Genomic DNA, 25,488 nt, shown 5'->3' with positions numbered 1-25,488 from the left:
ACTTTAAGCCATTAACCGGCTTGATATGATGGGTATTTCGTTTGAAACTCCAGTCATCCAACCACATCGAGGGAGCCACCGGAGAACAAGGTATTTCGTACGCCTATGCGGTTGATAACGGTAAAGCATGCCGTTTCCGAGTAGAGCGATCATATTTGGTCATCAGTGCAGGTACTTCTACTTCTAAGGTGCTGAGTGCATTTACATGTTTCGCACTCACTTCTCTTGACGCGTTCTTCAGTAAAGAGTTTTGGGTTTTCAAATACGTCCCTGAAAGAAGCGGTAAGGACTCTACCGACGGCCTTTTCTTTCTGAATGCAAAGATTCAGCACAACAATGGTTTGGTTTTGTGTTTAATTGATAAATAATACTTACTTATGGCAACTGAAATTACACAACCCCAAATCCAACTTCTTACTAAAATACAAGAGCCACTTGCTTGACTTTACAAAAGTTCAATAAAAATAGCCTTTAAATGGCTTTACACTGTTGTGACACTAATTTACCAGCGAGCAAGTAAAATTTCACACCATGCAAGAACCTAACCTTTCCAAGATTGGCTCCTGTTAACATAAATAGCAAAATTACACAAGAAAACTAACGGTTGGCCTCTCTCTGACGCTTTTTGATTGTCACAAACAGCCTGGGTCACTTGCATGCTGCGTGCAGGAAGGAAAAGCAACGACAACAAAAAATTAAATATTTGGAAAACGAGAGAAAATATCCTTTCTTCAAAAATTCGTTTCCTTTACTTTTCAAAGTTGATGCAACAGCTCCTGTAAATTAAGGCATTTGACATTAACTCCTTAATTTACTCAATGTACTGTCCAACCAGAGACCATATATTACTCTAAAAATTCTTAGAAATGTTAGAACTATTTACATTATGACCTATAAACTCAAATAGATAAATATAGTACAACAACACTGATGCTCGCACAACTGGAACCGAATTTTAATAAATAACTAGAAGATAAATTATCCTTGTCTGCTCTTTGTGCTGAGCTGATATTGACCAACAATATCACTGTTCTGCTCTCTTTTCAAGACTTGAAGAGATGATGCAACCACTGCAATAAACGACAGGCAATCAACAGTCTCTTCAATTCCAGTTGCACACTAACCTGCACCACTCAATAATCTAGCCAGAAAACGACTAACTATTCCCTCCCACAGTGACACTTACATGAGTCAGTGCTCGCCAAATATGGAAGCCAGGGTGCCACTTGGAAAAGCTTATTGTCAAATCTCCAGTTCATGTCTTTTCTCAGGAACAGTATACGCAGCGAAAAAAGGACGAAATGAAAGATACAAGCATTCCACCGGGAGCAACGATCAGAATGGTGTTCAGCTAGTTGGTAAAGCAAACGAAAACTACGAACATTCTAGCGTCGAAGGCTTGCAACGTCACCATTCTCCTGGCAATACTGAGAGTGGCAAGTTCATGACTTTCTGACCGACAAATAACTTTTCCTACCAAGAACTTATTGCAATCACGAGTTAAAAGCAAAACCGAACAGTCAGATTTTCCGGAATCTAATAACTACAACAAGTACACAAGTACTTGATATCTCATCATCACTCACGTTTTAGTCGACATCCTTGTAAAGCTCAACACTTGTTACTGTGAATATCGACGACTCTGCGAAGAGCGAGAAAAGCAGAAAAAAACACTTGTTCTAAACTTGCTTTTCATAAAGGGGTACTTAATCTCCTCCTTTAATTCTATTAGGAACGTCACAGAACCTTCAACTTAGTCTTAGCTGGGCAGCAAGTTTCGCTTCGGACTTGTTAACAGAACTAACTTATCCAGGGCCCCTGGGCCACAAACAGATGAAGTTTCAACCCCTAAGAGACCAGACTATTCAATAATCCATGGATTGTTTGTCCATACGTCGGTAGTGACACAGTTCATTTATACATTTGTTGGAATTTCCGTAATTTAACAAAGATTTAAACCACTTCACTCGTCTAGGCGTCCAGACGGGAGAAGTGCGAACCACGCGGTAGTCATCCGAAGGCTTACGCCCTCGCGCGGCTTCTGCTCCACTCACGCTGCTCTAAATTGACAGGATCAGAGAGGACTACTACGATTAATATCATTAACATCATATACGATTAATATCATATCGAGGCCCAAGACGATTAATATCATGAACATTAGAGACTAATCACCTTTCAATGACAGGATACCTTAAACATGATTGAAGAAAGCAAAGCGAGATATGGTGTTATAGCTCGCCCAACAAACAATCGCTCTTAACTCTTAACTTTTCGTAGCGATAAAAAATACATGTTGGGACTTATCTACTTTCTTGAAAGTAGAAAGCGATTCCTACAAACATAAAAAAAAAAACATTACCGTCGGGTAGAGAGCGGATTTCCTTGGGTAAATCACTGAAGTATACGTGTTTCATGGCGTCACTGGCAGATATCCTGTTCCTTGGGTCACACTAAGAACAAAACATAGCTCCTGATTAAATCATAATTTTACCCTAATTGGTTAGTATATCCAGTCTTAATCAGACTGTTATTACTTGAGTGGTATGCAACCAGATTGCGAGAAAAGTCTTAATGCGTCGATCAATTAGAAACTTCAACATCTCCCGGGGGAGCTCCCCTGCGGGCTTTGAACTTTAATTGGTTCGTTCAAGCCTCCACCCCCCCCCCCCGGCCAAAACTACGTTCATGCAAACTACGTTCAGGCAAAATTTTTACAGAACGATTCCTTGCGTGATCAACGAATGTTGTAGAATTGAACAAAGTCACGTATCAGGTTTTGGTACCACTGTTGGGTTTTTCGTCTGTTAGCATCCTTCTACAATACTGATGCACATTTTCTTCTAAGTCATATCCGGGGAACAAAAGACAGTCAAATGCCGTTGGGTTGCCCGAATGGGAAATGAGTTCTTTTGCAACCTCAACGCACACAATCCAAAAGAAGGTTTGCTGGCCACACTTACAGGAAAATAAGGCACATAATTGATAAACACCATGTCATCACTCTCTATCTTTCATACCACCGACTAAGACTTACCTAATTCCCAACATAAAGTAACAGTTTAACGAGGATAGGCGGCTAACTTAACGAGGAGCTTAATGTAAGGAACTATAAAAATTAAAATAAGAAGTCAGGGCTTCCTGAAATCCATTCAGAATCTCTTTTGGTTCTATAACCGTCTTCTTCTCATTTCCAAAAGAGAACAGAACGAATTCAACGTGATAGTGTCATATTGTTAATGAATTTGGAAGGACAGCTACAAATGTATCACTGTGTTTAACCGTGTGCAGCCACTGTTTTGCTTCTTAATAATAATAATTTATTGACTTATTTTGCACAATTATCAATATAAAAATTTTCAACTGCGAATTATGATTAAATGTTAAAAATTCAACTCTACATAGATACTAAAAAATAAAAAATAAAAATTTTCACTAAAAAAGATGTAGAAATATAAAAGTTACAATCAGAGGATTAAAAGATTGTATATTTCTTATAGAACCCGGAAGATCGTTTCATAATTTAGGGGCGGCTGCATGGAAAGAACGATCGCCGAGCGTGGCGTGTTCTGCCCTTGCAAGGAGTAAGCCGTCATTGGAACATAAATCAGTCTCTAACAGAAATCAGCTCGCTTATGTAGGCCGGGGCAGGACCATGTATTCCTTTAAAAGTAATAAAGATAATTGTAAAAGCTACACGATATTTTACAGGCAGCCAGTGAAATGACTTGAGCAGAGGTGTGATGTGACAAAATTTGCTCTCCTGGAATATGAGGCGTGCAGCTGCATTCTGGACTCTGTAATTTGTGTAGATGGCATTCAGGAACTCCAAATAGGTGGCTGTTACAAAAGTCCAGGCGGCTAGATATAAACGCATGTAAAAGCGTCTCCGTGCATTCTTTAGCTTGATAATTTCTAAATCTTCTAAAGTTATAAAGATAATAAAACGCTGCAGGACAAGTCTTGGAGATATGATCAATCATAAATAGGTTTGAGTCAAACCAGACTCCAAGGTTTTTAACAGGAGAGCGCGGAGTTATATTTACTTTTCCAACTTTACTGTGTCCAATTAAGAGAAACTCAGTTTTTTCCTTGTTCAACAATAGTTTATTCTCACGCATCCACCACCTGATCGCCTTAATACAACACTCAATAGCAGCAATAGCATCCAAGTGACCTGTCTCATCTGCGGGGTTGAAAGAGACGTATAGTTGGATGTCGTCTGGATAGCAGTGGACAGATGGAAGATATTTTTCGACGACAACTAGTAACGAGCTCATATGGATGGTAAACAAGAGCGGTCCTAAAAAGAAGCTTTGAGGAACTCCGCAGTTCAAATCAAACTTCTCCGACAGACACCCCCGAAGTAATATCTTCTGACTGCGCCCTTATAAATACGATTGGAACAACTTGGACACCCTGCCCCTAAGTCCCAGCGTATTGAGTGCCTCCCGCAAGATATTATGCTCGACTATATCGAAAGCAGCAATAAGATCGAGTAGCACTAGAGGAGTAACATGTTGTTTATTCATATTGAGCAGGATGTCATTCTTAACTTTCAGGAGGGCTGTTTCAGCGCTATGATTTACCCTGTAAGCTGATTGAGCGTTCGGTTATAGGCTCATGTCAACCATGTGTTCGTGTATCTGGTGGAAGACTAATTTCTCACTGAGCTTCGATAAGAAAGCTAAATTGCTTACCAGTCTGTAATTCTTGAATATGATATCAAGGCCAGGCTTTTTGAGTAACAGACATACTAGTGCCTCCTTCCAGGACTCGGGAAAGAAAGAGTCCGGCTTCTAATGATTTATTAATGATTGCAGTAATGACTGAGAGAAGAGCATCACATCTGCTTAACAAGCGAGAGGGCATTGGGTCGAGTGGGCAAGAACTTCAATGGTGAGTTACGAATAAGCGATTTAACACTGTTGGCAGACAGGATCTTAAATGCAGATGACGATGGAGTCCACTGAGCAGAATCATCAGGTAAATGCATAATAGCAGCATCGGTTTGTCTCTGGATTGTATCAATCTTTGAGACAAAGTATTTTCCTGCTTCGTTTGCAAAAGTGGGGGCGTGCAGATTCGGAGGTAACTCATCGCCTTGCGACTGATTAAACAGGCGTTTACTAGAACAAAACAACTTTTGTTGATTACAGCTGTTATCCTCGATAAAGTTAGTGTAAAACGCCTGTCGCGCCATGTTCATAAGACTGTTGACAGCATTGCGCTTAACTTTGAAGACAGCCTAGTCGGAGTCAAGTTTTGACAACCTCCATCCTCATTCAACTTTCCGTCCCTCACTCTTAGCTTGTCTGATTTCGTCTGTGTACCATGGAAGTAGCGGAAGCACAACAATCGTTCGAGTCTTCCCAGGGGCATGCTTTTAGGGTTTTGTTGTAAGAAAACAAGTTCCTTGAGGTCGTCTGGTGGATACTTGCTTAGCTCAGACTTAGCCAGGTCATCATTTGGGGAATCCACGTTAACTGATTTTATTTTCCTATACGAGAGAGTCCTGGTGGAGAAAGAAGGCTTGATTGAATGAAGATGACACAGCACTGGTGCATGATCAGAGAAATAGCAGTCGACTCGAGGTGTGCATCTTACAATCTGATCGGACTGGCGGGTGATGATTAAGTCAAGGGTGTGACCATGAATATGGGTTGGGCCCACCACATGCTGTTGTAGACAGAAAGATTCAAACAGCTCTCGAAATTTGGTTGAGTCACTATCGCTAAGTACATCCACATCGACATGCATATTAAAGTCACAGACGATCATCAGCTGTTCTTTACAGAGTATTTAATTTTTTTCAATTTAATTTTAATTTAATATTTATATTACGCAAATTAACATTTGGATATGATCAAATGCGCATCACAACACTTTTCGGGGGACTTTGGCCGGACTGCATCAGCAGTTTACAATCAATCGAAGGAGACTTAATTGAAGATGCCCCCTTCCCCCAAATTCCCAGTAAACAGGCCAGACCACATCCCAGTAATCTCGTGAGTGAGTTCTTTAACGTCCCTGCCTAACCAAATTAACTAATTAATAGATGCAGGAGTATTACCGATTCTAGATAGTCAGTAAAATAGTTAAAAAACGGGTAATGAGGATCCTGTGATCATCAGAATCAGACTGTGGTCGAGTTACTATAACCAACCGGAGATCGGGGGAGGAAGCCAGCTTGGATGGTCCATTCTGAAAATTCAAATGACATTTTAGCACCACCACCCACTTTGTTGACCCTCAGCGAGTCCCTGAACAATAGGGCTGTACCACCGCTTTGACGACAATCACGTACATGATCCAATAGCTTATATCCATCCGGACAAAGGTCTGCTTAGACTGCATCATCACAACAACTTAACCAAGTCTGTGTAACAGCCACCAAGTCAGCTTTACACTCGCAAATATAATCGTAAAAGGCCACTGACTTGTTTCTAACAGAACGCGAGTTAAGTAGACACAGAGAAAATGGCGTATTTGAGGACTTATTGAAAGGTACACGCTTGATTTGTTACTGTTGGTGATTGGTGTTGGTTCCGACACAAATAGGTGGAATACCTTCTCTCAGAAATGTGCAAAGGAATATTTGAATTAACAGGTGGAGTGGAACTGAGTGATCGCTGGTTGTTAGAGATGTGAGTATGGTCAAATGTCTTCAGTCCACTTTCCCAGCCAGGATTTACTTCGATATCTCCTGACAGTAACAAAATCCTACGTGTAGCTGTCGCGTTAGGGTAGTAAGCACTGCGGCACTTCTAAAATTTGCACTTTCTCACTCGGTGATATACTTTTAGTGTTTCAGGCGGATGATCACCAGTTATTGCTGGAGGCAGTGCGAAAAAAGGCCAATCAACGCAAACATTGACACAATGGAATACAACAGTCTGCTATTGGAAAGCTTTCGCTAGCCACCATCGGTGAAGGAGAAATGTAACCCTTTTGACTCGAAAGTTGGATTTTTCCATTCTCTGACATCGCCTCACTGAACTCTTTACCGTTGCCCATCCTTGTAGCGCTTTTTTAGTTTTAAACAGCTTCCCAGTCCAATGACTAAAAAAAGACTCGAAACCATTTTGACTCGAAAGTTTGATTTTTCCAGTTGGATTTTTTGCTAGAAATCAGACGGAGTTTTCTCCAGTCATTGTCAATGGTAAAGGGCTTGAGGTTGTCCAGCATGCAAAATTACTCGGCGTAACAATTTCAAGCAATTTATCGTGGAATGAACACATAAACAACGTTGTTAAGAAGGCCTCAAAGCGACTTTATTTTTTGGTTCAGCTAAAGCGTGCAAAGGTAGCCTTTAAAGATCTCGTGCTTTTCTACGTGGCCTGTATTAGATCTATATTAACGTACGCGACTCCTGTTTTCTATTATGCATTACCTATATATTTGCAGCAGGAGTTAGAGCGCGTTCAAAAAAGAGCTTTCTCTATTATAAGCTCAGGCCAAGACTATCACGAGATTTTAGAGGCTGCCGGCATTCCACCGATCATGGCTTATATGGAAGACATTTGCCGCAATCTCTTTAGCAACATTATCGGAAAAGATAATCACGGGCTTCGTGAATTGTTGCCTTGTGCCAACCATCCAAAGCACAATTTAAGACGTAACAGGCGTTTCGAAATCCCCCGGTGGAGGACAAACCGTTTTAAAAACACCTTCATGATGGCCTCCACCATTAAATATAACAACAACAGTTAATTTAACGACCGTTTCCTAGAAACCTAAGTAGATAATGTAAATATAGCTTTTAAATATAGATAGGTTTTAGCTCATAGATTTTTTAATTGTTATAATTTTGAATATTCTTGTATACGTTATATAATATATTTATTTAATTACATTATTGTAATATACGCAATTCAGCCGCAAGGCTGCCAGGTATATTTAAATAAACTATCTATCTATAAACTATCTATCTATCTAAGACATCACAAAAAAGAGTGTGTCTTCCCATCCTAGTTGCATAATTAATTTATCTTTAACGTCTTGTGCCTCAGAAGCTTTTTACGTCAGTATTTACCTGAACCATTTCGGTGGCCAGAGATTCAGCACCACTTAAAAGCAACAATCTAAGGCCGAAAAAAAGCATTGCAGTCATGACATCAATAAATAAACTTAATTACATTAACCATAGCTGACTGGAACTCGTTTAACTTGGACTCATCGCTAACTAACCGTAGCACTTCAAACATTTCCCTTGTAGAACATTGTTTCAGCCATTTAACATCAGGTAACTCGATTTCCCCGCTACAACGAACTGATTTTCGTTTTCCTTTCAATTTCGAGATGAAAAAAGACGAAGAGCTTCTCTTTTAAAGCTATGAGTTAGTATCAAACTGAATGTTCATAACATTCTAATGATTTCACAACTCACTTTGGGGCTACTAGTCCAAGCCGCTGAGGCGGAAAATCAACAAACAGATCTAAAAGGAAGGGAAAAAAAAACAGGTTATTACGGGCCAAATATTTAAAATGGCATACATCAACATCTTTAAAATAAATATTCTCAGTATAATCTATACAGACATCCTGAACATGGAAAGGGGTAGAAGTTAGTTTTAAGGAAAAAAAATCAAACCACTGGCCGAGGAATATATAATTACATTTATTTTTGTATAGAAAAACGTATGAGAGCTGCATAATGAGGAGATACATCAATTACCGAGTTAAGGTAAATGAATCTCAATGGCAAGTTCAATTAGCTAATATTTCGAGCACAAAACCTTTCTTGGGACAATAAAGGGAAATATTGGTAACATGACTGTGCGCCGAGTATGAGTGCTGACGTAATTTTTAAGTTTCCTCATAAACTACTAATTTGGGCAAAATAAATTTAACTATGAATAAGATCCGAGACCTAAAGTTCATCCGTTTTGTCTAGGCTGTAATAACTCAGTGTTATGATTTCAAATTATCTATGATTTCAAATTATGTGATGTAATTGGAAGGCAATGTAACCATCTCATACTCTACCCTGGATCCAAACTTACGTCAAAAGACACTGAAATAATATACTGAACCTCTTCTACGCCCAATTCTTTTGTCTTGTGAAAAATGTTTTTCGCGTACCTATTACAATAAAGAGGCCTTGATAACGAGCTACGGCCTGGGGCCGGCCATGACAGAAGTCGCTATTTTGTTACATTGCAAGGGCTAACCAAAATTATTAGACGTGTTACTTTGGAAAAAAAATTTCAACATGTAACTTAGGGAATTAATCCTGCTGACCGACAAACGGCTTTTCAGCCAATGTAGCTATTTCTAATCCTATTTCTGGAAGGCCCTCTACTACAAAACAGCAATTGACCGACATGACGGAGAACATTATCACAACCAGAAGCTTTCGCACACTAACTCAAATCCTAAGATTCACTAAAAGAACACATCACACTCAATGTTGGGGTCCATGGACGTGGAATAGCTTCCTCGTTCTGTTTAAAAAGTAGGGCGATATCGAAAGTGCATAAAATACTATGAGTTGTTTCTACAAACGTAGCTTAAATGTAACTTGGCATTAGACGTATTTTTCTACTTGAATCGTTTACTTTTGTTTTGGAAAGTTAGACATTAGAATATCACTGTAGGTACAATCCAGAGTCACCTGCATCATATTCAGGTAATCTGGTAACTCCGGGCCAAGTTTCTTCAGTAGCTGTTCCAGATATCTAGAGGACACGATACAGAACAGACACAATCAATTTGGTTTTATCAACTAAGTTGAACCTTATTACTTTATTTATTTAATTAATTTATTCGCCACGGTTCAACAAATACAAACAACTAATCTACATTACACAGTTACGAGAAAAGAGAAAATAAAGTGGAGTGGCAGGAGAGAGGAACAGAGCTTTCGTCCCAATTGAGACCTAACCCCTATAATACGATAAAAAAGACACAATAAAAAGGCTAGAATCTGTTTACAAAAAAAGGCAAGTCAATTTAAGTTATAAAGTACTAACTTGGAGGACTGTATTAGACGAGTTTAGAAAAATATAGTTTATTTAATTTAGATTTAAATGTTAAGAGCGAGATTGTACGTTTCATATTGGGTGGAAGAGTATTCCACAGTCCTGCAGTCCTACCAAAAAAGATTTTCTACAGTAGTCCTGTTTGTGTTTAAAACTTATATTATAGTTGTTCGGATCATAGTTACGAGCTTAGTAACGAGGATCAGAGGTGCAAAGATAGCCATGAATATCGGTAATTAGTATAATTTCAGAGCTGAGCAAAGAGTTTCCAGCAATCTGATTGGTCGAGCGGTTCCTTACATGACGCTATATAACCCGCTACACGCGGTTTATATAAAATGTTAAAATAAAATGTTAATAAATGTTACCAAAATGTTACGATTTTAGAAATTTCTCTGTTGTTCAGCTCTGAAATTATACTAAAAAAGTTATTCGCCTCAGGTTCGGTGAATATTGTGGAATAACCCCCTCAACTTCGTCTCGGAGATTATTCGACGATATTCAACTCGCCTTCGGCAAATAATTGTTAATTATCAGACCATTTCTTGATTTAAATTGGCCAGCGTAGAGAGTTAAAGGGCTGACGTGTTCTTGATTGTAAATTGGTCAACGTAAAGAGTTAAAAGCTGACATGTCGAGCGTTAGCCCTTCGTCATTCACTCTAACAAAGGGCTAACGCTCGAAACGTCAGCTTTTTAACTCTTTACGGTGGCCAATTTACAATTTGAACTTACTTGATAAAACCAAATTACTTTGGTATCCCCACCGACGCAGCACCACAGTTTCTTTAGAAACTTACCCCCTTTAGAGACACAATCAGATCTTCATGTTGCCGGCAATGCAGGCGTCTTAATAGGGCGAGTTAACGTTAAGAAGCTCGTGGTAGTTTATTCAACCGGCCACTTTTGACTTGGAGATAGAAGCGACAATGGGATGGGGGAGGGGGGGGGGAGGGCTTAAAAACTAATACTTTTGGGGAAAGGCCTCGCTACTGAGTCAATTTCACCGCATCAAATAAGACGAATGACGCTCTGACGAAGGGCTGACGTTCAAAACGTCAGCTTTTTAACTCTTTACGGTGGCCAATTTACAGTTTCAACTTAGTTGATACAACCAAATTATATATAATTATTTTAGATTAGAAATATTTTTTAACGAAATACTTAAATGACAATGACGACAATTTTAACTTTCTATCTTCAGTGTTGTTATGTCTCAGTTTTAAAAGAAGTTTGAAAGAAATTGTTAACTCTACCTGCCAGATTTTATTGAGTTGATCAACAGAATCTCTCATTCCAGGAAACAACGCAATTCCTGTCATCATCTCTACAAAAATACACCCAGCACCCCTAGAACAAACAGTAAAAAAAAATTCAGCCGGATTAAACACTGCAATGAAACTTGGACGTCTATTTCTTATGTTACCGTTATCTTAATAGGGTACCCGGTCATCTCGCCGACATGTCAACTCACCGACACCTATGGCCAACTCATCGACAGTATTGGTCAACCCTCTTTTTAGCCTTGAGCTTAGGGAGCTCAATGCGAGGCGAGTTGTCGAGTGACCGGTAACCCTTAATAGTCATCAGTCTCACCAGATATCTAAGGAGGTAGTATAATCTTTTGATCCAAGTAGAACATCAGGAGGTCGATACCTGTAGATTAGTCAATCGCATGTACAGTAAGTAATGCTTGATATCTGATAATTTGTCCATGTGTCTGCCTTTCCGATAAAATCTCGCCAATTATCTATCAGTTTTTGTAGTAGCTCTGACAGTAACACTCTTTGTAACATTAGTAATCATGATAAAAACGGCTTTGATAATAGTGATAATACCATGATAATAGTACTTATTTCTTTGCAATGCAAAAATTGAATATCTTTTGTTACGTTTGTGAAATCAAGAATGTTTGCATAGATAGATCTAGCCTAGTTAGGCATAGAAAGTAGTTAAACAGAAGAGCAAACAAAAGCATTTTAAAAATGCAATGTCTCACGGAGTACTCATTAAATAAATAATTAGACCCGTTATTAACCAAGCGTGGGGTCAAGATGGCTGGATATTGGCCTCGTTCTTTTTTCGCATTTTTATGGCCCGAGACTTCGTCTCGCTTCACAAAAATGCGAAAAAAGAACGAGGCTAATTTTCAGCCATCTTGACCGAACAAGTTTGGCTACTAGAGGATTTATTATATTGCAAAAAGATTTCGCATTATCAAGAATTAAGAATCACTTATTCACTTCAAGAGCCGGGAAAGAAAGCCAACTGTGCACAACAGACTCACGAGAGTCGTTTCTGTTTTCTTTGTTCTGACTATCTTCTGCCGCTTTTTGCGTTTTCATCACCAAAATTGTCCAAGAATTACGAACTTAGTAGTTCTAATTCTATTTTTTCCTGTGCGGGATCAATGCAGGTATTCCCGAGCGGGCAAGATAGACGCTGCATGCGAGCGATGTGATGCGAAAAAAGAACCTGGTCAATATCCAGCCACCTTGACCTCACGCTTGGTTAATAACGCATGTTTACAGCAGCCTGGATTAACTTTGAACAAATGAAAAGATTTAGTCCTGAAAATATATCAAAATCAAACAATCACATGAGAATCAAAAAAGGAGCCTTTCCGGATGTCAGGAAATAACAAGATGGCAATCATGCAAATGTCTTAGATCGCTCTCTCTCTTTTCTATCATCCATATTCCATCTCCTTTTGTTGATAACCCAAAAGTGAACCTGTATAAAGGATACAGCCTTGTGTCTCACCAAAAATGATGCAAAAACAATGGAAACGAACTTAAGGCTTAAGTATAATAATTTGAAAGGTAAATTAGTATGTGTCACATGAAGTTTAATTCTTTATGGTGCAGGAAAACGTTTTCCTTACCATAGTGTGACCACTTCATGTGAATATGTATGGCTGGGAACAGACTTGGCTCGTGCCAAACCTACACAAATAAAGTTGTTAAAAATAATTCCCTCTCCATTTATAAGCCACCTTCCTAAAAAAACAAGCTTTAAAATATAAACAAACAGCACTATGGAAATGCAATAATCTGGATAAATTAATCAATTAAACTACCAAAGATACTAGACATTATGAAAGTGGAATTATATTTCCAAAGATGCAAAAAGGAGAATTGCACTTTTTAGTATTCACCTCATTCAACATGAATTATAAACAACTCTGTTATTTCTCTGAGTCAGTGAAAAAATATCTTACTATGTTATTAATTCTTTCCCAAAAACTTCATCAACAGTACTATATTTGTGACATTTTGCTTTGAAACCTGAATTGACAAGAGGGATGTTTCAAACAATACAAATAATATCATTGCACTCACCAAAGTCAGCCAGCTTTAACTCTCCACCCTCATTTATCAACAGGTTCTGAGGTTTTAAGTCCCTATAAAACATCAAAAGATGTATAATCTTCATTTAAGAGATACCAAAATCCTTAGTTAACTGATTCCTTTAAAATTACCAAGACATTGGTAATAACCTTTCATCTGAATAAGCTAAGAAGCCACATCAGATTCTTCCCACTATTACAACAATCAGCATTCTCCTGACTTTCCCAACCATTAGAGGGGTACATTCCACAAATTGCCCCTAACTAACATGGATTATGGACGGCACTCTTATAAGGATTCATAAGGAGATAAACTATTTATGTTGAAGTCAGAAAATACATTTACATCCCAATCATGATCAAGTACAATGCAATGATGTTGTAAAATTTACTATTATTACTGACAGTAACTGCTTGTTATCATTTTCCATCACCTGTGAAGAATTTTCCTCTCATGAATATAAGCCAATCCTCTTAATAGTTGGAACAAAAACAGCTGAAAGCAAGAACAGAAAGATGATTGGCCTGCTTTGTTCTCCTTCAAACTAATAATTTATGTTTTAAAAAGTGTGCTATACTAACAGAAGTGAAAAAAACAAATTTTAATAATGGTAGGTACTGTTAGCCCATGAACAGACAGTCCTGTTTGGGGCTTCAAACATTCTCATGTTATAACACCTGTGTAACGAAATTTGTGACTGTCTGTCAAAATACTGTTTAGCAGTAAAACAAAAGAAAACACTATTTACGCTTAAACAAAAATCACAAGAAATCATTGAATATCTAACCCATAAATGTAAAAGTAAATTATTTTAAGACTGGCTATGATACAGTTCTGGGTGTAAAAGTATCCTCAATAAACTTGATAAGTTACACATCAAGTTAACCTATTGATGTCCAGTGTGCCCGTAAGCGCCCATGTGGAACCACACCCTTTCTACACCTTGTGACGTCATCACTTTTAACACGGGAGCACGACCTTGAGCACGTACTTGAACAGGTTGAAAATATCTTATAAACGATACCAGAATGAGCGCAATTGAGGGAAGGACACTGGAGAAATAGCCAAAAAAACCATGTAACTTTGACCTGAAAACCTGCACAAAAATCTTGTTCCATTACCCACCTACCTTTCTGAGCATGTGGTTTGAAAATAATGAGTAGTTTCCTAAAAAATCTCTACACCATTGACCAAAACGAAGCCTACTAAATTTCCAGCTAGTGACGAGAAAATTCAGGCAAGGAAAGGGAAAAAAAGGGCGGAAGAAAAGTAAAAGTTGTAAGTGGGGCATTACTTTTCAACCCAAAAACGATCTCGAAATTTTGCTTTCTGCGCCTGCCTGAGATTTTCAGGCCACCATTTTGCATTTGGATCGAAAGGCCGTTGAGTGTACAAGCTGTGAATGGGCTTGTGGTAAGTTTGAGCTTTTTAAACTACAACAGTGACCTGAAATCTGCTCAACTAGCTTCAAAACACAGTTTTTCACACAAGCTGCGGCTATTAATGGGTTAAAGAAAATGATCCCAGTGCACAAAGACTGATTAACAATTCTTGCCAGTTCAGAGAAACAAACTGGACTACTGTAGCCTTAGCTGAGACACCTTGAAAGACTGTGGCTTGCTTTCTTCAAAATCTCATAATCATCATCACTTACAATTCAGAGATCTTTTCATTCACCTTAAGAACCACTTTGTGTGTAAAAAGTGATTTGTACAAATGAGCAAACAGATTGTCAAGAATTGTCTAGTTTGTTACCAGAAAAATCTTCACAAAGAGAGATCTTCCAACTTGGGATAGCAATTTCCAGGCATGTGAAATATTTTCAAAATTATCTTTGACTTAATACTTCCTCTATATAATGTACAAAAAACTTAATATATATGTCCCCTTGTAGACACTTATTCACTGTGTCTTTTCGTGAAAATTTCTCATTTGCTTTGCTCTCATGGGAGGGACATGAGCCACACCTCCTCATAAAATGTGTAACCATGTGCAGCCATATATCCTAACCAAAGAGCTTTTCAAATCTCCATGAGGGATGAGATTTTAACTCATACAGGCACTCTCATGTTTTGTCTCATTGTCAGACCTTCTTTCTTGAGACAGAGGCAGCAGTGCATACACCTACTCAAATTTTCCAAAATTCCCTTGGCATTGTTTGTTGGCACAAGCAAACCTCTTTGCAGTCTACAGTTTTGAGTAATGGTAATTGATTAGTGACCTAATTTTATGCTGTGTTAGCAAGATTTCAGCATCAAAATGTGGGGGGGGAGCCCCCCAGATTTTTGTTTACAGGGGGCTTAATGCCCCCATGCCCCACCTGCTCTGCCACCTGTGTTAGAAGTAAGATCACTGCTTCACTTTACTTTTAAAGTCATTATAACTGTTTTATCTAGTTTCTATTCCTTCCTGAATAACTAAAACATGCCTTATGTCAACCATAACACTGTTAATAAATGAAACGACAGTAGGAAAGAACAGGACAGCAAAGGTATTAATTTAAATACACACTCAAATAATTATGTTTTACACAAACCTTGACATTATGTGAAGGGATGCCTCTTGGATACTTCTCAAGGTAAGTGTTAAGATCTGTGTCCTAAAGTGGAGAACATTAAAAGAGTAAAATTTACTGCACAGTCAGTAATCATTAACAAATAGGTGCTTACTAGATTAAATATAACACAAAGAGTTGTTAAGAGATAAGATGTACTGTAAATCTCTTATATAGCACTGATCGAGAAAGAAAATGCATCACATAATCACTTTCTTGGAAAATACTTCTCACTGTATAAACATTGGGAGGGGGGAAGGTGGCAAGACTAAAACGTGAATTTATCACTTTAATACATCCATTTTAAATTTGAAAATTTAAAAATACAAGATTCTAGTCTGTCCAAATATGCAGAAGTATATATATCAAAATGAATGTCTATATATCAAAATGAATGTCAAAATTAATGGTAATTTCGAATTTATCCATCTAATTCTCAAAAGAAAAAAAAGTCCTGGAGATGAAAGTTACAAAATTTTCCACATACTGTTGATTAGCCTGTTGTTTTTCATTTTCATGTAATTTTATAGGCTACCCTAAATAAGCCTTGAAATCTAATTGGTTGTTTTGTTTTAAATACTACTTTATTAGATTTGCTTTAAGAAAAAAATAGTGTGATTTGCAAATACATCCACCTGCAAAGAGCCAATCAGATTGCAAGGATTGATTTCACCATGAATGTGTTAAAGTGCAAAATGGTACAAATTTTTTTCATTTTTTTCACGAATTTTCTGCATCCAGCAAGTAAACAATTGTCAAGGCTCGGCCTAACACATGCAACATTTCTATCCAACATATGTTGCAACATTGTTACGTATACAATGAATATATGAAGTTCATGTGTTTTGAAGAGCGGTTATAGATACGTGTGATGCACGATCCTCGATCCTTGCATAAATAGCGCTCTCTATTGCGAGGATCGTGCATCATACGTATTGTTACGTATGTTTGGCAACCCTGTAGCAACATGTTGCAAGATGTTGGATGGCGAGTTGGGCCAAATTTCTTTGGAGGCTATATCAATCTGCCTCAGTATTTTTTGGTGCAGCAATAAAAATTAGTCCATGGAAGACTTAGTTTCTGCAAATGCCTTTTGCCTTTTAAGCAAGTATATAGCTACATAATACCTGTGCATAAATGTATGTACAACTGTCAGCAGCTAGCCAAGGTTTTAAAATCTGAGAACACTCTACCTTATACCTATAACACTAGAGATGGTGAAAATAACCCATGTACACTTACTGATGCATTTTCCTTCCTATTTATTTACTGAAAATACCTTGCAAAAAATGCAGGAAATGGCATTTCCGAGAACGTAAATTAAAATTTTTTTCTGGGAGAGCACGCCCCCTTTGAATCTGAATTATCAAATAATGTGATAACCAGCCAAACAACAATTAATAATAACAATTCATGGGCAGAATTATGATAACAGGATATTGACAATTTCATTTGTCTATGCATACAAGTATTTCATGCACCCAGGGAAGCCAATCAGTTTTTTGGATGTGATATATTATTACCAACTATAATAAAGCCACTATCACAATGAGAACAAAATTTGAAAATGTTATAATTCCTTGCAATGGATATGCAATTAGTGGAACTAGAAACAGGGAATTAGAAAGGAGTACTGAACACTTATCATTGCCTTTTGGCTTTTCAGTTTCATTTCTAAATGGCACAATCCCATTAGGGATATCTTAAAATAAAAAAAACCCCAAGATTCTGATCCTTTTTAATAACTTGACAACGGGAGTAATACAAAGAAAGGCAGAAGTCCAGAGGCAAAGGAGCATAAGAGTACAAAAGGTGGGAGAATGTGGCACAGGAAGTGGGAGGCAGTGACACACCTGTCCCCCCCCCCCCCCCTGTAATAGCAAGTAAATCATAAATACTTAAAACAATCAAGTACAGTTTAAAATTGCAAGGGCAAACAAAAGTGATTACACAAGGGTGGTCCAACACATCTTGCCTACCATTCACGAAAAATGGGCCAAGGAAACACTTTTGAAGGGGATACCTGTGTGAGACGTGGGAGGTGGAGGATTTCTGGCTTTTAAATAAGCAAGCTAAAACAGTTATACAGCAAGAAACCCTGATGAGATAGGTTTGTAACAAACAGTAAAACTTACCAAAAACTCAAACACAAACATAAGGGTGTCTTTGGTGTGAATAATGTCATGAAGTGTTACAATGTTGGCATGCTTCAGCTGCTTTAACAAAGAAGCTAAAAAATAATAATTAAACAAATACAAATAATGACTATCCCTAATAGTAAAGATCATTTAATCTTCAAGATTGTGATAACATTTCACCTATAACAAAAAGGTACAAAATCCAGTTTTGCAGGCAATAGTTATTTTTTCTTTGAATAAAAAAATAATTGCTAAAAAATTAATGTTATCATTATATCCTTTTTTGTTTTAGCATGTACTGTACTCTAGCTTGATGAATGTCTTCAACATATTTATTATTGGCAACAGTGCAAAAAATAACAACAGAAAGTATAATTCTGTTCCAATGACAATTAATTGACAAAGAACTACCTTCTAAGTCTTAAATGTCCAGGAAAGTAAAATTTTAAGTAAATTTAAATGTACGTTTTGAAGTTGTGAAAGTCTGCTTGTTTGCTTGCTGCAATGGCATGTGTGAATCTTGCCTTTCCTCCACCGAAAAACTAAAGTCAAATAAGATACGTTTTCTAGCTAGACACAAGGGGTATAATGCAACTTTTAGTCATCAAATCACTTTGATTTCATTTGTAAAATGTATTAGCTGAAATGTCAAAATTCATGTGACAAGCAAAGAATTAACAAAATTTTATTTAAAGTAAAACTCAAAACTATGTTTCATTGATAAAATTGTTTTGGAGGATTCTGATATTACATGAATGAAAGTTACAGTGATTATAAGTGTAAATGTTGACTGTGAGTACCTCTTGTTTTTACCTTACTGAGTTACTTTTGGAGAAAAATTATTGAGTTACAAATAATTTTGTAGGCCACATATTAATCTATTCAATAAATGCATTTGGTACCACAAAATTCATTTTGCAATCAATTTTTGTGGAAAAATCATTATCAAGATAGTGATTTGAGAGAGAGAATTTTAAATATTAATTTAAAAAGTGGTTATTGGCTATTTATCCACTGTTTAAGGTGGCTGAACACAGTTTTCACGCACGCTTTTACTGATGCAATTCAGCACAACGATTGCAAATAACAAACATGCCGTCATAGAGCGGTCATTTTCTTTATTCAACATGTATCCGCACTATCTGTGATAATTTTCTTTATGGTTGGCGGAGTGTATTGAGGGCTTTAATCTTCTATTACAAAGACATGTTAGAAAGTTAATGGTGCAAGGAACTCAGCAATTCTCAGCTTTTTCATTGTTACCGAAAGAAACCAGTTAAATGCAGCCCATGTGTAGTAAGTAAAAAAACTGCAACTGAATGGGAAATTGCTTTCTTGGAAATATGCCTATTTCTTGAGAACCACTCATTAGAATTTTATGAAATTTGACACGAAAATACTTTAGGAAATAAGTAACTGGATTATTGAAAAAATTTGATGTTTAACAAAAGAAATTATAATTGAGTGAACCTTCAACAAGGGATAATCAAAGATCTCTGTTAAATTGTCAGCAAAATGGTGTTAACTTCTGAGTATCACTACAAGCTCATTGCATGCAAATTATAAACAAATAAACAAAACTGATTTTACAGGCCTGTTTATATTTATTCATGTCACCATGGCAATGGCACATATGTCAGCTTAACTATAAAAAGAGCAAAGTTTGTGTTGTTAACTTGCTTGCTGCCAGTTTTGGCGACCGAGAGATCAAGGGTTTAGAGAAAATGGTGAAAGAAACACAGGTATCAAAAACTGTGTTCAGCCACCTTAAGAGGACCTCTGTTCATGACAGCTGTATTCAATTAGCGGAATATCTGGACTTAAATTGACTAATAACAATTAGCAGCAATCTTTTTCCCAAATTATCCCTAAAAGTAAAAATTTATCAGAAAATAGTTTGACAATTTGAATGAAAATTATTAATGATAGATTTTTCCAACAATAGCTCTCATTTTACCATAGAGAAACACAGTTCTGATATTTTTCTTAATAATTACTGATTAAAATCAGTTCTTGAGCAAGAAAGGGTGAAAACAATTAAAGCCTTTCTTGATTCTTGGAGCTTTTGTTAAAAATTGTGTATTAAAGTTGTTACCTTCTCTAATTGCCGTAAAAGGTGCTCCCTCTTCTTCTTGCAATCTGATCTCTTTGAGGGCCACAACTTTATTATTTGCACTAGGGTTAAAGATTTCTGTTGATCAGAGTTAGCTGTGGATGTCCTCAACAGAAAAAAATAATTTGAAATAATCATGCATAGCATTGACTGTACAATCATATCAAAGCAAGTACAGTATATAAATTTAAGTTTAAATTATTTGAAGTAATTAGTATGATTTGAAAGGATATTGCAACCCTTTTGTAATTTTGCTGACATAAGAGATGATGTATCACAGTATCATTGTTACCAAATGAGAACTTCTATTTGAACATTTGAACCTGACTGCTACTATCACAGACAGACAAAGTTCCTTGTTCAGGACAATTCTAAGTGTTACAAAACACCAACACTCCTGAATTCAAAATATTTGCCTCACAAAATAATTTTGAAAGTGTATTTGTCTGATCTATGCCTTTCCTAAAGAACAAATTTGTACTTTATTGCCCATTTATAAATAACCTGTCATACAACAACTGAAAGAAAGTGATGATGTTAACTCAGCTATAAACAAGTTCTGTAGATAATTTGATCTGTGAGTACACTCTGGTAGTAAAATAATAAAAATATAAATTTTATGCCTTTTACACCCACATGAACGACATTCATTTTCAAAATCACCCCTTGAATTAATAAGATCAGATGGGAATGATTCAACATTTACCTGCAGATCCCCTTGAACACTGTTGCATATGAGCCCTCTCCAAGTTGTTCTAGCTTTTGATAGGCATCAAGGCAACCAAATGGAGGAGATAGGGGCTTCAAAACAAAAGAATCAACCAAAAATGTTATCATGATTAAAAAATACATTTTTTGCCTTGAATCGTTGGAACACTAAAGTATGAAAATTCAGTTGAAGTGTGCAACAACTGGCATGTTAAATTAAGGTTCTTGATTCCTTCACTATCAAAGTCCTTTGATTTCTTTTGCTCTTGGCTTTTTTAATGCGACAGGACTTGCTGGAAACAACTGAGATTTTCACAGGAAAAAATATTTGAAATAGAGACCATTTCAAACATTTTAAAAACCCACTGATAATGATCATCATTATTATCATATACCTGTGGTAGGCCTTTTAACTCCTCGGGTGTTAATTCATCGGAATGCCTTCTACCATAACCAATCTCAAAACTGATCTTTCTCAGCCGAGTGCCTATTGAGTCTGACACTGTCCTTCTCACCGCTGGTCTCAAATCAGGATGGTTTGATCTCCCACAAGGGCTGGAATCCATGAAAACATCATCAGTCTGTTTAAAAGAGAGAAAGGTCATTAATACTGATTTCTGTCTCACATCACTGTTCTTTAATCTTTGAATTGATGAACTGAATTTCATCCTAATAATATTAGGCTGACAGGATGGAGTCATGAGAAACTGGACAAGGACAATCATCCATTTCCTGTACTTGTGTCACCTTAGGCTAGTTAGTAAGCTGGATTTTAAAAGAATGCAGGAAGCCTACTATAATCATTACAACCACCTTTCATAATGATATTTGTAACAGTCAGTGACAGACCATGTACTAATATTACTAATTAATCAACAATGAATGCAGGTCTTTACATACTTAGACTGAATGCTGGGGAGATCATACCTCTGCATGCCTGTTGTTTTGTACAGGAATACCTGGTCCACCATCTTCATCTTTAATAAATGCTAAAAATTGAATTCAAAGCAATTAATTTCACAAAGCCAAATTACTTCTCTCTCCACCAAAAAAAAATTGGCAAACTGAATGCAGTGACAAGCAACTGCAAGTAGGTCCATAAACTTTTTAGTAATGTGGCCTTTCTAGACAACCATAAGCAATGACAATATCCTCCAAAACTTTAAGTATGATAATATGATGGGAAATGTCCTCATTTCCAGTGGTGGGGGGGGGAGGGGGGCAAGGGAGTCACAGCTTCCTACTTCCTGTACCACATATATCCCGCCTCCCGTATTTTAGTGCTCCCCTGCCTCCTGACTCCCACCCTTCATTGTATTACTCCCATCTTCAGGTTAATGAGAAAGATCAGAAACCTTGGTTTTGCAAGCTGTGCCAAAATGTGTCATGCTTGACCATTCTCTGACGTTGTATTTTTTCAGGGAGGAGAGGTAATTTTCTCAAGATGAACATTTTAATTATTATACAGGCTAGTTTTTGCTGACCTGGTTATTACAGTTTGACCATCGATTCTAACATCTTACGATTATCATAGAGACTAAAGTCTCAGTCCACTGCAGTCTAATAGCTATTGCAGTTTCAAGTGTGTATTTACTTGCATTTACGAATCCGGTATATACTGGGATCATGCCATTTAGAAATGGGCCATTAAGTAATGGACTACTGGTAAGGTAAAGTGGTATCAAATTAAACCTCAACTAGCTGTGGAAAGTCATACATACATTTATACACTGGTCAGTGTTATGCAGCCTTACGATTCTCTGATTTTAACAAAAGGTTTGCAGAAATGAAGTCTTTTATAGAGTGATTTTTCATTGCCGCACCAAAATACTATTAGGCTAATCAATAATGGCCTCTAATGACATTTGAGCTGACTTGCTTTGTTGATCTTTGTTTGCTAGAGAATTTAAACTATTACAACTTTTGAGTCATTTTTGACAAATTCAACTACAACCACATAACTGACTTCAATAGGCATCCCATTTGACCCCTTTTATCCTGCCTTTTTTCAGCCTTTATTAATTTCTGCTCCTCCTTCCCTTCCAGATAGATCTCTATTCCCACCTAGGTTCCCACCCCCCCCCCCCCCCTGTCCCACTCCACTTTTAAAGGGAGGGAATTTCATTGATTTTAGGGTGCCTCTAATGAAATGGAACCCTGACCCTACATCACAGAAAAACCAATAAGAGTTACCCCGTGTGAATCAACACTCCTTGCTAACTGACCCTTAATTATGTATTCCTGGCTGAGGTACCTAACAACAGGTCTTACAAAATTTTGTGAAAAATAATTGAAACAAATCTTCAAAAGAATGTTAAGCATGTGGTGAGTTAGGCAATACTATACTGTCCAGTCAAGGATGTAGACATTGTGTTGTGCCTTCTAGTAAGAAACCTGACTATCTAAATTCCTCTCTCCACTCTGGAGTGCAATAATTGTTTACTCAATTAATACGGGTATAGGCAACCTAACAAATTACCAAAGGGTTACCCACTGCAGAGAAGAGAAAAGCAGATTGAATTCTATTTATTCAGCATAGCCAATTCTATTAAGAGGCTGGTATCTGGATGGAGCCCTGAGGGAACAACACTTGTGGCAATGTGAGAAAAGCTTGGCACCCATAAGTGTCACTTAACCTTTCCCTCTAAAGCCTATTAATAAGGGAACCTCCCCCACCCTGCCACCCCAGCTATCATTTCTCACTCACTGCATACAAGCTTAACAAGATTATCACAATGGTTCGAGCGCAACATCTTTTTGCGTGTGTAGGAGAAAACCATATGATGTCTGCAGTGAGCCAGTGCTACCTATTCACAGCTTTTCTCCGATTTGATCTTTGATCTCATCATCAAACATTCAGTGATGTACAAGCCCTAGCAGGACCGATCAAGTCGATTAATGCGATCAAGTCGATTACGATCAAGTCTTCATACAACGTAACACTACTTGGTTCTAAGCAGTCTGTCTAAATTCAGGTCAACGATAATTTGCAAGATCAAAAGGTGTTTAAGGGATAATTACATTACTCACAAAGTCTCAGTCCTTGAGAAATTTTCCTTCGCAATTTCTTGATCTTTGAGTCAGAGGATGACTTTTTTAACCCTAAAATATAAGAAAGAAACCAATTCCACATTTAAATAAATACTGTTAGAGGATTCCTTAAGGATCTGGAGTCAAATGAAAGTTGGTGTCCTCTCTTTCGAAAACATATCACAATTGTAAACAGTACGTACAATATCATTGATGGCTAATGAGTCAAACCTTCTTTCAAAGTTGCAGAATTTCCTTCTTCATCAACCGTATTTTCCTCCTCTTCACATACGTCGTCATCTTCTGCAGCAGAAGCCATATTCGCCTAATTTCTCTCGGATAGAGGTCAACAAATCCAAGTTGATTAAAAGATCAACATCAAATGGGAAATATCGATCTTTGCATATTTTTGATCTTTTCAGCAATCGCACGAGGATCATTCGGTTTTTTTTTTTTTACATTAAGCTCATAAGGAAATTACCCATCGTAACTCTGTGAGAAGCTTTGTTACAAATGAACAACTTGGTAAGGTAGCTGGTAAAACTAATGACTTGCTATTGTTTTCAAACACAGTCTACAGGCAGCCAACATCAGCCATAATAATTAACACAGGCTACCCACAGTGCACCTAACGTCTCGACAGTCTCGCCAACCGAAGAAGCGGGGAGGGGAGGGTGGGCGTGTCTCCAAGTGAAAGAGTTGTGGTCGGGGATAATTAAGCTAAATTAGTTACATGGCGTAGTCTAACATAAGTCAGATTTAAGACAAAACAAAACTTCCTCCTGTCTAAACACGATCTCGATGTCATAAAAAAACTTGAAAGTATAAGAGGACATTTCATGAACGTTCAGTCTGAGATACAGTCGGACGGTCTGGGAACAATCTGATCGGAAGCGATGAATGCAACAACCACAATAATTAAGATCAGACAGAGTAACAGATCACACTCTCTCGCTTATTGCCCGAAAACTTGCCGGTTATTCAATCAGGAACACATACTTGCTTGGTCGACATTTCGGAACACTTCTCGGTGTTTTTCAGAGTGGTTGGTGCGGGCCCACTTGAACGCAGAGTTCTTCCATATTGTACCCATTGCATCCAAAACGCCTTCTTTCTAGATCCACCTAGCACACTGTCAAATCCTTGTAAATAATGATGTTGATGAAAGCACGCCTGAAAGAGTATAGGTATTTACCTAATCACGGACCGTCCTGCCCCCTTATGGAAGGCTTCGAGACAAAAGAAAAAAGAAGTACTTAAGGAAGCTTGGGTCTCCAAAGCTACTTCAATTTCTACTAAGTATAAAGAAAAGATATTAAAACTCTCTCCTGAAGTAAAGACCCTCGAAGAGAACAGGAATTCAAAACGCATACCAAAAGCTAGATAAAATAAAATGTAGTAAATGGCTTGAACCCGGAGGTGACATGTGAAAGTGTAGTGTGATCGTCCGAGTGAGTGTAATCTTGAGAAAGACTGTTTTCGGTGGTAGTGAGTGACGTTTCGACAACCTGTGCGGAAGTCATCATCAGGGTCAAGTGAATAGTTGTTCAGTAAATGGCTTGAACCCGGGGGTAACATGTGAAAGTGTAGTGTGATCGTCCTGGTGAATGTAG

General features: G+C 37.5%; 1 protein-coding gene across 4 annotated transcripts; it reads right to left on the bottom strand.

The window, feature by feature from the left end:
* Positions 1–335: 335 nt before the first annotated feature.
* On the bottom strand, positions 336–24,491 carry LOC111339960 (cyclin-dependent kinase 5 homolog). Of its 4 annotated transcripts, none has more exons than XM_022946703.2 (19): positions 24,107–24,491; positions 23,876–23,947; positions 21,773–21,834; positions 21,241–21,426; positions 20,844–20,938; positions 20,120–20,199; positions 18,022–18,116; positions 15,869–15,931; positions 13,766–13,827; positions 13,324–13,385; positions 12,867–12,927; positions 11,579–11,638; positions 11,239–11,332; positions 9,617–9,680; positions 8,390–8,438; positions 8,036–8,084; positions 2,363–2,453; positions 1,587–1,642; positions 336–1,070 (listed from the first exon to the last, which is right to left on the bottom strand). In XM_022946703.2, the coding sequence occupies exons 1-18, from the start codon at positions 24,192–24,194 to the stop codon at positions 1,590–1,592; spliced, it is 1,386 nt and encodes a 461-aa protein (XP_022802438.2). In that variant the 5' UTR covers positions 24,195–24,491; the 3' UTR covers positions 336–1,070; positions 1,587–1,589. The 4 variants fall into 4 exon arrangements, with proteins under 4 accessions (XP_022802438.2, XP_022802439.2, XP_022802441.2 ...); XM_022946704.2 differs by having other exon boundaries at positions 336–776; positions 24,107–24,458; XM_022946706.2 differs by lacking the exon at positions 11,579–11,638 and having other exon boundaries at positions 24,107–24,458.
* Positions 24,492–25,488: the final 997 nt, after the last annotated feature.

The sequence above is a fragment of the Stylophora pistillata genome, chromosome 14, assembly GCF_964205215.1.
Source record: "Stylophora pistillata chromosome 14, jaStyPist1.2, whole genome shotgun sequence".
Lineage (NCBI taxonomy): Eukaryota > Metazoa > Cnidaria > Anthozoa > Scleractinia > Pocilloporidae > Stylophora > Stylophora pistillata.
The sequence above is the reverse complement of the archived record's forward strand: the minus strand, read 5'-3'. Positions and strand labels throughout refer to the sequence as shown.

Bases quoted from the DNA above. Each gene is read 5' to 3' on its own strand.
- LOC111339960 (XM_022946703.2), bottom strand. From the start codon at position 24,194: ATGGCTTCTGCTGCAGAAGATGACGACGTATGTGAAGAGGAGGAAAAT. The intron at 21,835-23,875 runs GTGAGTAATGTA...TTCAATTTTTAG, and splicing joins TTCTCAAGGACTGAGACTTT to CATTTATTAAAGATGAAGAT. The intron at 18,117-20,119 runs GTAACAACTTTA...ATTATTTTTTAG, and splicing joins TTTTACGGCAATTAGAGAAG to CTTCTTTGTTAAAGCAGCTG.